The sequence below is a fragment of the Echinococcus granulosus genome, assembly GCF_000524195.1.
Source record: "Echinococcus granulosus chromosome Unknown EG_S00027, whole genome shotgun sequence".
Lineage (NCBI taxonomy): Eukaryota > Metazoa > Platyhelminthes > Cestoda > Cyclophyllidea > Taeniidae > Echinococcus > Echinococcus granulosus.
In genome coordinates this window covers 632,961-645,028 of record NW_020170407.1, presented here as the reverse complement: position 1 = coordinate 645,028, position 12,068 = coordinate 632,961, and the positions used below count along the sequence as shown (strand labels likewise).

At 35.8% G+C, this 12,068-nt stretch overlaps 3 protein-coding genes across 3 annotated transcripts in view; 2 read left to right on the top strand and 1 right to left on the bottom strand. All coding sequences in view use genetic code 11, as the record gives it.

Moving 5' to 3' along the window:
• The window catches only part of EGR_04408 (Glutamate [NMDA] receptor subunit epsilon-2), a gene marked incomplete at both ends in the record, with an annotated part of 13,681 nt that extends 11,827 nt beyond the window's left edge, over nucleotides 1-1,854 (top strand). Inside the window, one exon of the mRNA XM_024493657.1 lies at nucleotides 1,623-1,854. Coding sequence (XP_024351978.1) covers nucleotides 1,623-1,854 — 232 coding nt within the window. The remainder of the gene's footprint in view (nucleotides 1-1,622) is intronic.
• Nucleotides 1,855-4,044: 2,190 nt separating this feature from the next.
• On the top strand, nucleotides 4,045-6,942 carry EGR_04407 (glutamate receptor NMDA; the record flags this gene model as incomplete). Its single annotated transcript, XM_024493656.1, has 4 exons — nucleotides 4,045-4,072; nucleotides 4,101-4,336; nucleotides 5,985-6,199; nucleotides 6,543-6,942. The coding sequence occupies 4 exons, from the start codon at nucleotides 4,045-4,047 to the stop codon at nucleotides 6,940-6,942; spliced, it is 879 nt and encodes a 292-aa protein (XP_024351977.1).
• Nucleotides 6,943-8,349: 1,407 nt separating this feature from the next.
• EGR_04406 (Ecdysone-induced protein 78C) lies at nucleotides 8,350-12,057 on the bottom strand (the record flags this gene model as incomplete). Its single annotated transcript, XM_024493655.1, has 5 exons — nucleotides 8,350-8,594; nucleotides 9,128-9,344; nucleotides 10,748-10,924; nucleotides 11,475-11,681; nucleotides 12,028-12,057. 5 exons carry the CDS (start codon nucleotides 12,055-12,057, stop codon nucleotides 8,350-8,352), a joined length of 876 nt encoding a protein of 291 aa, XP_024351976.1.
• Nucleotides 12,058-12,068: the final 11 nt, after the last annotated feature.

Here is a 12,068-nt window from a genome sequence, read left to right as displayed (position 1 = left end):
AACACTTTAATTTACGAGTTAACTTACTGCTGCAGTGATAGCTTGTGATGCTTGTTGTGCCTAGTCATATAAATGTCAAAATGATTTGGAACGTCCAAAGTTAATGGATACGTTTGTAATGAGTTTGAAGTCACGCTTAGAAGACCTACAGTAATATATACTGGGTTAAATGATCTCCTCTTTTTGGTATATTCTTTAAGGCTGGAAAAGAAACAACCAAAAATTTGAAAAATATTTTTTCGTTACTAAGTAAAAACTAAGAATAAATCTGTAAATCGTAGTTTGTATTAAGAATATTGCTTAATAATGCTTTAAAATGAACAATAGGAACTTGTGGTATTTTGAAATTATCAAACTTTATCTAATACTCACTTGTAATCTAATGATATTGCACTGTTTAATGCAGTACTTTTCCCCATTTCAAATATTATGCTTGACAAATATTGGCAAAAATATAGGTACGAACAAAATTTTGATCTTTAGTTTAGCATTAACTGTGATAACAGCAGGAATTGTAGTGGTTGAAAGAGGAACGCGTATTCCAAATTTAGACAAAATTTTTACTTTGTTTCACGATTTATTGTGGGTTAAGCCCTTTATAGTACTCTACCAAAGTGTCGACGCGTAGGGTACGTATTCGCCGGCAATATGCACTCCAGATCGGCTGTTGTATTTGTGTACGGATAGAGTGGCTAAATTTAAGAAAATTTTGGGAAATATAGTATCTGCAACACCCTTCTATTTTAAGATAAGTAACAAACGAATGACTAACCTTATATTTGATTGCTACTAAAAGCTTTTCATAAGTAGCGATGTTTTTGACTATTTCCAATGTACTCTTCTCAAATCGCAGCCTTTACAAATGTCACTTACTTCACAATTTATTCTAAAAACTAGTGTAATAAATTGTTTTTCCACTTTTATCTCATTTTTTTACCAAGTACTAATTACTCTTCCGTTCTCTGTCCCGTAGCCGGCACCAAATCTACCGATTTACATAATTTTTACAAGCTAATCCGAATGCTTAAGGATTTTTCAATGCACTTAACTTTTTGTAATCTTTTAAAACAGGCCAACATTCCTCTCCTGTGCCGATATAAGGCACATCCACCTGATTTTCATATCTTTTTTAAATGCTGTCTAGGGTTAACTTGTCTCTTTTGGCCAAAAAAATTTCAATGAAAATGACTTATTTCTCTTGATACAGGATGATTTAACAAGCATCTACGATCAATCATAGGGTTTTATGTGACTTCGTATAATTAAATTTTATGTTTCCCGAACCATTTTTATAATAATGGCAATATTCCCATAAATGACTTTCTAAATCTAATAATTTCCTACCCAAAGTCAACGCTTTAAAGTTTTTAATAAGTGGTATATTTTTTGCTATTATTTGCTCTACCGTATACGGTAAACTGCGTATCCTATTTGGCAGAAAATTGCAGATTTTTGAATTCTAAGCATTTCCTACTTAAGACGAATTGCTTTTCGAATTAAAGTACAAATGGATAATCAAACGATTTTCCCAAAGTAAAACAAATTGATTGATGGAGGAATACATCAAGTAGTATGTGTTAAAATCACAGCGTAATCTTGGAATGAACGTTCATATGTTGCAGGGAGATTGATGCTTTTATATACGACGCCACAGTTCTGGGGTACTGGACGTCAAGAGATGACGGCTGTAAATTAAAGACGGTTGGAAACCTGTACGCAATGACAGGATATGGTATAGGCTTTCCAAAGGGTAGTCGGTGGCTGCCTAAAATCAACTCTCGAATTCTGCACTACCAAAAGAATGGTGAGTCCTGCGGCCAATCACAGCCCGCTTCAGATACAATTTTTTTTTAAGCAAAGACTACTTCAAATGCAATTTGCGGACATACAAATGCAAGTTCTTCTTGCCAATTTGTGTCAAGTCAGGCCTTAAGAGCAATTGCACCTGCATTTAACTATGATTTTAAAAGAATTTAATTCGAAGGATTTCGACCCAATAGTGAGAGGAAAAGAATAATCCTTTTCCATAAGTTTCATTTTGGCATGATTTTTCGAAAACAAACATCCTTTTATGCGATATAAATAGAGCAGTCGTCTTTGCGATAGTGGTATTTCTAGTTTGCACTTATTACACTCACTTTTGATGAAAAAAATTCAATCCTTCTGGTATATAAGTTTCATAAACCAAAGAAAATTATCTTTTGTTAAATTGTGATCAAAAGACGCATCTAAAAACCCCTTTGTTGCCTTAGACTACCCAAAAAATGATCCACTCCCTTTAAAAAATATGATGAAAGTGAAAAACATGTTTGTGTACGTTGTCATAATTGAATTATTTATTGCCGACTTCTTGTTGGGAATGTAACAAAGACCTAAGTACAATATTCCTAATCCAAAACCAGTCTTGTGTACTCGAGCATCGAGATCGCAGAAGACTGGCAATGAGTGGATTTTAAAAATGTTGGATAAGAAATTGCCTTTTATGAAAGAAGATAGATAAAATAAACTCAGTGATTTCATTTTATGGATTGACGTATGTACTTAGTATCAGAAAGAGATATTGTATAACCACAAAAACATTTTAGGATACATTTTTTATTTTCTCAAAAAGTAGAATGCTTTCCTCGCAAAATTCATTCACTCAGTAATCAAGATGATTTTCACCCTTAAACACGCAGACACGTTACGTGGAGCCCTAGTGCTCTCAACTGCAGCTCCTACCGTTTCAAAGGGGGTTAGTGTGACATGATTCCTTTGATGTCAAGATTGTTTATAAAACCATTTTTTACTCTCGATAGTGGCATCAAGCGAATTTTCTAAAAGTTCAGAAAAAATTCTCTGATATGATACATTGATGCGCATATCAGTTAAACTACCGCAATTTTTGGAGGTAATAGTTGTGCTACTTTACTAGAAAACAAACGTTGAATCTGGAATGTGGGAAATAATGTCAATCATGATACAATTAGATGTTTTTTTTAATATTACAGAAACGTATTTAGTCAAATGGTTAATTCGATATATAGAATCTGGAAATACAAGGGATTATGTTGTAAAATTCCCGTCCGCATTTCTAAATCGGGAGGAATGTTTAACAATCTATATGTGCTGGTAGTAATATGTGTGTGTAATAAAGTCTTACCCATCCTTGGTGTTATATTGGTTTCCAACATAAATTCATAGTTTTATCGCCTTTTCGGCTTTAACCAGAATGCTTGTACCTTTAATCCGCATTTCTTGTTGACCTATACGCTGCTTGCCATTTATCTAATGCCTATTGCCAGTCAAGGGGTAAGTTGAAGCATGAGCAAAGTTGAGAGAATGTGCAAAGCAAACCGAAATTTCACACAGTAGCTGCGATATCATTTTACCATGTCATTAACATCAAGACATACCATAACAATTAGATGTTGGAAGAAATAATGCCAAACATAACGAATTTGTTGAAGTAAAAGTTGTGACCGTTTTCTTATGCTAACGTTACTAGACGCCATCCTAAGTTGCAAATGGATTCATATTTTATGATTACTATCTTTTATACTACGCACCGACTTTTTGTGTATTTGGACCAACGGGTCACTTATTTTGTTACAAGGTGGCACAGAAAGTGAGTCCAAAAGTAAGTTACGGTATTTTTCTGGAAAAACATCACCACTTCGCATATTATGTAACCGTTGAAGCATAAGTGATTGTATTAAACAAACTGAGCACTTTTTAGCCGTGACAATACTAATACGGTCTATACTGAACATAAATATGCAGAATTATGTCTACTCACAAATTATAAGTCAGTCTCTACAATTATGATTTGCACTTACTTATAAAACTTGCTAGTCTAAACTTACTTTTATGAGCATACTTTATTTTCAGTCGCAAAATTATGCAATGTAAGTCATGATCCATGCTAAAACTCATTTGCATAAGCGGTTTTGAAATATGGTTTAATAAAGCGGCTTGCAGTGTACTTTTTAAACAAATAAATCTTTACAGATGTGGAGACATTCATGGTACTTGAAGGTAAAGTAAGGAAAAGCTCCACCAAAGATGTATGATACCAATATAGCTAAAACAGGTGTGTAAATTTGAATCTTAATTTTTAGGGAAGTTCCATCGATGGAAGCAGTTTTGGTTGAGTGGTGCTTGCAAAAAGGTCACGACCTTGGGAAACACAAACAAGACACTGGGCGTGAAAAACTTCATTAGTGCCTTCATTTTGTTGCTCTGTGGGATGCTTCTTTGTGGCGTGATATTTCTTATGGAACACTTCTTCTACAGTTATGTACGGCGTCTCATTCAAAGATCTGGCGATAATGGCTGCTGTGCCGCGACTGTTATGGTAAGTAATGTCCGATTTCCAACTGATGGGAGTATCATATATGCCTTGTCTAACTTGCTTCAGACTTTATTTTAAACACAACATTTGCACAAAAGAGTGTGTTAAAACTGCCTGCACGTGCTCTCCTGCTTCTAAGTTATTTTAAAGATGTGTGGATTAGCAGTGAAGTCTAGATTTTAAGGCTTTCAAATGTGCAAAGTATAAAAATCTTAAAATTTACCGTTCATTTTTGGAACAGAACTTTTACTGGGGGTTTTTTAGTAACAAATATCAAATTGGTTAGTTAAGAAGCATTCTTAAATCAACTATTTTTAAATGGCAAACTTAAAGACATATTTTAATGACAAAGCCCAATTGGAGTATTTATTCCCACGTATTCCCTGCGATCAGAAGTTTATCAGGAGATATCATTTATGTAAAAAAGACCATGCAAAACATCACAAATAGTTTATATTTGTTTTTAGATAGACTTCACCACTTCTATTCTCCACCTGTAAAATTGTGACCAGCCAATCAAACCATTGACACTTTTCCTATGTTCTCAGCAGTTAGGGCCAGAGATCTCCCTCGGAATACGCATTAGAAAATAGCTAATGCTGTCTTCAAGTCATCATCAATCTTGAAATAATTGCTACAAAAGGGCTTTTGGTACATCGATTGAGATGTTTTCCGAAGTCAATAAAAACTAGGGAATGTCAAAGCGGAACACTGAAGATTAAAACCTTTATATTTTAAGAATGTAAATTATTTCATGTCCATAAGCAATTTTACTTTTCTTAGAATCACAATTTAAAATAGACTTTAACTATTTCACAATAGTTAAACTTTGCGATGGCTTAGACATCTCTCTGTTTTAGAATAGGAAACCTATGTTAATATACTTCAATTGACTAGCGTGGGAGTACTTAACAGATGTGCAACACAAACCTTCCTCAGGACTTTGAGAATCTGAGTTTAACAAAATTCAGAAGTAAATTTTGGAAGTTACTGGTCAAATAGGTAAATATACATAGATTCCAAGTAGAAAAGACGATATTTTGAAGTGATCAAGAAACTTCTTTTAGCATACTAAAAAGAAAAGCATGGGTAGCAACTCCAGATAAATAAAAGTTGGTTGGATTGTGAACTTCACTTTTTAGGCGACCTAAACTAAAAATGTCACGTTTTATTCATATGCAGTGAATAAATAACAAATGTAAGCATAAAACAAGTGCATGATCAGTTCTTTAGAAAACAGCACTTTATGAATATCTCTTAATCTAGATAATCTAAATTGTTGAAATCTTAATCATTATGAGAAGCTGACTTAAGATCCTACGAAATGTCAAATAATTAATGAAGTAGGCATTGAATTATCAATAAATTTGTTAGGAAATCTGTGTCCTATTATGATCTCAGTGTGGAAACTGTGATGGACGTGATTGGGACTCTATTTTGAAATAGTATCTTAGGTTATTTTCTTTAGTCATTTTAGATTTAAGATCATTGTATTATTTAAAGTAAGAAAATATTAATTAAGTACATCAAGCGCCTCGTTAATCCAACTTTTGATTAGAGAAAATTCCAATTTTTTACCGGATACAAAGTATATTTTGTCCTAAGGTACATTTGCTGAAACGTATCTTATTTAAATACCTTGTTGTTTTAGAAGCTACCTAAAATCATCAACATGGATAATGAAGAGTTGAGAAAGGAGACACTTAATTTGAAGAACAAAAGACACCAAGAGGAGTGCAAGAATTCAGTCTGTCTGAACGAACGATATCGGAGCAAACAGGAGATTGCCAAAATGTCCCGTCACCTTCGATTTTTGAATGACGTGGTGACTGCCAAAACTGAAAACCTTGACGATCGACAAGGAAGGTAAGGCTTTCTTCAGCATCGAAGGGTAGAGATAGAATTGAAGAAACGTTTAAATCTTAACTTCAAGGTCATTACCGAGCTCTAGGGGCGGTATTTTTACTACTTTTAACATAATTTCGATAAAGACTACGTTTGCCTTTTTGGATAAGGTGTTAAAATGGATAATCAACATATTTTTCCGAGACATTTAGTTGAATTTCTAAGCCATGCAATTGTATGATTGAAGTCAGTCAAGTTTTGTGATAGTCATTGCCTTGTCAAACTGCCTATAATTACTGAAAGTTTTTATAGCGAATTATTCTACTTACGTTCAAAAGTAACGGTGTCATAACTTTAATCATAGAAATGAAGCTGCACTTCCCTCCAGTCCAATATCAGCTCGAAGGTCTCACATGAACACCACAGAGCCCTGTACTGTGATAAGGATACCCCGAAAATCCTGGTCGAACGAAAGCTACTTCAATCGCAAAAGCTATTTTATTCACGCCAGACCCCAATCTTCACAGAACCTGCAAAAATCGCCGGCAATTCTTCGCGTCCCTCAAAAGTCTCATTTGAAATCAGTGACAGATTTAGTCGAGGAAACCAAACAACAGACAAAACCGGATTCATACGGAAAGGCTGAAGAGTGTAAAGAACTTGCTAATTTTGCTCAGAGCACCACGCCGCAAATTGTTTCACCCGTTCCACAGTTAGACAGCAAAACTTCGAAGGAATGTGTTGAAAAAGAGTCTGTCCTATAGTAATCTGCTTTTGCGGGGGACTTTGCCCTACGTGCTTACTATGGAAGACAGGAAACTTGTAATCTTGCTTAATCGAGACCTGAAAATTTCCTTTCTTTTAAGGGGGTCGTAATCGCTTTACATTGCCAACTCAAAAGTTAACATCCATCCCATCACTTTCTCCCACTTTATTACTAATGTACGAGACCTGACACTTTTGACGAATAATGTGACGTCTAATGGACAGAGACAAGGAACTATTAGATTAACGTTGGTAAACAGTTTGAGATCAAGTGTATGATTTGATTTAACGGTTTGTTTTGTTCTTTTCGAACGTGTTGGCAAAGCCTTTCTTTATTATGCAGTCACTTCGAATGTGCAATAGATGGACAGTTGGTAAATTTGAATTATAAATTAAAACTGCCGCAAAAACTGACCAGTTATTGCTACTAAGTGGGTAAATTAACCGTTCCAAAGATATGAAAAGAAATTATAGAAATATAGGTTATTTATATTAAAGAGGAAATTACTTAAAACGACGTACAAGATTCCCAAAATCACAAATAATCTAAACTTACAGCCTTTAGAATACTGAGTTTAATGGGCTACTAGCTTGGATTTTAAGTTGCTTCTTTGTCACCACTCCTTCGTCCATCATACTGTTACCAGTTTAAAGCTCACTGTCGCAAATGTGTTCTGTTTATGTTTATGTATTATTCTTCCGTAATAGCCAAAGCCGAATGTACTAAGGAATAAGTTCGAGGGAATTAAAGACATCTGTCGTTATAACAAAGCCCTATGGGAAGCGGAAAGTCCGATATAAATCTCGTTAATATCATCTGTAGCAATCAAATGACTTACTGACAAACAGTTTGGAGTCACGTTTCGCCATCAAGGAAATGAATCAGCTTAACTCAAAATATTCAATACAGGATGCAATTTGCTGCCAAATAGACGCACTGTGGTAGCATTCCCCCTCTACTTTGCGAGAATACGTCAAAACAAAAAAGCTACATCTTGAATTATATATGTATATTAAATTAAACTTATATTAGGAAAGCCAATTAAGATACGTAAAAATTCTTTGGAAATATCGTATAGTGAGTCAAAATCAGATGCACACAATTTCAAACTACTAATTTGTCAGGAAAGGGAATAGAGCTATTCACGCAGACAATTCACACAATCCTAGAGTAATTGTAAAAATACAATATATCTTTTTAAACTAAAAATAGAAAAAGAAACGAATAGGAGAGGAACAAGGAAGGGGGTAGTCAGCTCATGTGCGTGTGTGCATTGAGAGGACTGTCACGTAAGAATATTTACATCATCCTAATTCGTGAATTTTCTATGCTGACCTATAAGAAGTAACTGCGAACCGAAGATTTTATGCTTGTGTGGGTGCCTGCAAGCGCATGTGAATATTGACTAGACAAGAGAAAAGGTTTCGCTATACAGGTCGTTCTGAAAGGTGAAGCCCGCAGCACGCATTATATCCAGTTGACGTCGGTGTTCAGCCGCTAGACGCTGGAGCTCCTCACGGATGCTCGAGACAAGGTGGTTGAAGAGAGCCACACCATCGGAGTGGGTGACCATAAGTTCGAAACGAAACGCCTGACAAATAAGGTCACGAAGCCACGTTACCTCCTCGCGGCTTGTCAATCCCTCACGAACTGAAATAACAATAAGTCACTCATTTAAATTCCACTTCTCAAACGTTTTTAAATAAAAAACCGAAATGGCAAATAAGGGTCCCTTTGCTACAAGACTATGGTTACATTTTAGTAATCTTTTTGTTTGCCATTATATATTCCATCAAGGATCATGGAGTCTTCAGAATGTGCTCTAAAGCCATTTTTCAGACTGTTTGTAGGGCTCGCCAAGAATTTTTATTTTTGCAGCATGGGCTTCTTAAATCAATTATCACAAGATTGAACCATTGAAGGGAGAACTAAGTGAAAAACAAACTTCGCCATCCAAAGCTCATGGCCTTTATTACAAAATTTCTTTCAAAATCGAAACTTGCACCGCTGTTGTAGATATTCATTTACATTCTAGTAGCTTTCTTAACCCATCTTGGATGAGGCATTAAAGTGAACGGGAACATTTCTCCTTATTAATCCCACTTAATACTTCCCAGTCCAGAAGAGGACATACATTCAATAAATTTCTACTAAAAAACGTACAGTACCCATGATTTTCTTACTTGGCGTAACCAGGAGAACAGCTAGTAGAAGACCTAGCTTAAGCGGTTCCAACCGGTGTGACTGCACTTGAAAGGCGAAATCAAAGAGTAGGTTGACGAACTTTTTGCTCATTGGAAAGGCAAGCCACATCTGACTCTGGGAGAGGGTGAAGTTACCTGGACCACAAAACGTCTGACTCTCTTCATCCACATAGAAACTGAATATTACGCAGGCGAGCTAAAAAATACTACAGCAATTAGTCGCGGGTTTTTCTACGTATTTTTAATACGCAACGACGGAGATTTAACATACATCCAGAGGTCTTAATGAATACACTAGAAGTTCCTCCTAACTTTTTAGACCTATTTTAAATTTGCACGGAATTTAATTACTTTATTAGTACCACATTAATTTTGCATTCACGTTTTAAAGTAGCTATTTGGGACACGGTCAAAAATTACTGTGATCTTAGGCTGACAAGCGTGGAATGGACTTACGCTGCAAAAAAATACAACGGTTTTATTTACAAGACATTTCTACTGACGCTTTTAGGTGTAGAGATGCAGTTTTGCAACGAAGATTCAGAATTCTTGTGGCTTTACTGTGTTGTGCTATGCACCTATGAAATCAACAGCTGCACACACACCCCTGTTCCCAAACATTTGCTGCATTTGTCTGCATAGAATGCCTAAATTACGAACTGCTGGCTGTCACCGATTGTGGTTAAATGGGCGAAAATTTTCCTTACCTGCTTGTTACATCGAAACATCCAAAAAAGGTACTGAAGTGTATTAAAGCAAACTTAATGGCTACTGGATGGACTAATGTATATTTTTAAATAAGAGTGAAATTTGGGTTATATATGTTGTACAAGGCGATAAATACTAAGCTAGTCCACCCTAAAACTATGGTGATAGTCGTGAACTTCCGTTGGCAGCATATTAGTAACTTCATTTGGGAAAACCAAACGATACAACTGTTACAGCAGTAAATAATCTTTTTATCAAGTGAATGTATCCAGGTTCAGTTTGTTGTGTGCAATTTTATTTGCTTACTTGGTCGGCTTTTTCAAAAAATAGATAGACTTCTTGAGAGTAAACTACATTTTAGCAATTTTTTAGGTAACTAGACATTAATTAATTGGATTTCTCGGTCACCCAGAGAAAGCATTGATAGCTCCGGTATAACAAACTGATATTAAGTCCATTTTGTTCACCATTAATTTCTTCTGTGAGCTGTATTAGGCATTCGACTTGCTAAAACTAATGGTAAATATCCTTCGTTATTGCATTGCATTCCTAAGTTTTCTCCCACTAACCGATAAAAGCATATTATCGTTAAAATATCCACTAGCAATTGCTTGGCTATGTTTATTGGTTGTTCCTTTGTTTTCGATCAGAAAAAGGCAAGATTTTCTTATGTCTGCACTTACGTCTCACAGATGTAATATTTGCATCTGTTTCGTTGTTTAATGTTAACATCTGTCCAGATTTGGAATTACTGCACTCAGTTTCTCAAAATTCTACCTATTATGCTGGAAGTCGCTTTTACTAATGGGAATGCGTTCATTATCCCTCCTTGCCAATTCATTCAGCTACGAACTGAAAATACGCCTTATTAGATAGGACACTTTTGCTTACTTCGAAACAACCTGACTGTACGAGAACCATACGATCTTCTGGTAGGAGATCGGAGAATCCGGGAATGCGCTTAGCGAATTTCACAGAGTCCTGCATTATTCGATCGAAACAAGTCTGGAAGGCTCGGAAGGATTTAAGTCGTACTTCGAAGGCCTGAGCTGTGTGAGACCTTCCATCCTAAATTAGTGCAAAGGCAAAATTTTTAGCGGGCATTCATTAAATAGTAAAATTTTAATAGTTCTAAAGCAAGTGTACTTCAACACTAATGTCGAAGAGGAGTGGTGTGATTTTTACCCTCCATTTTCAAAAATTTTGAAAAAAGGTAGGTGCATATTACTACATGAGGGTGCTCAATTTAATCGATAAGCCTGTGGAATACTAATAACCAGCAGATTCATGAACTTGATTACAACATCGGAGGCAGTTTGTAAAGTAAGATAATGTTTTTAACATTTAAATTACTTTTAGAGATCTAATTTCTGAAATGTTGATTGAAATAAATAACACGGAGTAGAAGTATCATCATGTAAACTTTTAGCTGAGGTAAAGTGTGTGCGCGACTTCAGATCCCAGGACTGAGAACAAACCCTAGTACTTTATGAATGCTTAGCATAATCCTTCCATCAAGTTCTTCTCTAGCATCTTGTTACGGTATAGATCTGATTTGCTTGTTAGAAGTTTTCAGTATTTGACTAAAGTATCACCCGATGCCAATTACTGGACTTACCTCCCATTTGACAACGCCGAAGAGATGCTGCAGAGTGGCCTCATTGGCAGCGTGGATTTGTTCACGAGGTTTTTCGAAGGCTGGATGGGCAATATGTTCGCGAAAGGTTACGCAAAAGGAGCTTTCTATTGTTCGTAACAGTTTTGTCAAAAAAGAACCTCCATCCGGACTCAGGTGCGGGGAAGACAGAGTGTATCGTTTTGGAAACTATGTAAGGAAGTAAGGGAACAAGTGGGTAGATAATGGATGTATGCGGGGACCTATGGTACACAAGCCTAAGTCTACTTCAGTAGGTCTTCGCATTTAGGGCTTGTATGTTCTGCTTTGTTTTTAAGAATTGTCTTTATTAAGTGAGAGTTGATGACTTAAAATCTCCAAAAATCTAAAGTCTGCTCATTTTAAGTCATCATTTAGTCACAAATTCTAATTATTCTAGTGAGTTGATCTGATCCATTCACATGATGCGAGTTAAAAATGAATTGTAATACGATAGTGGTTTATCCCTCGGCATTGGTGAGGCGCCACTCTTGTACTTTGAAAGAGCTCCTTGTACCTCGCTGGGTGGGCTGGCCTTTTGGGCCATGCCAATAGACC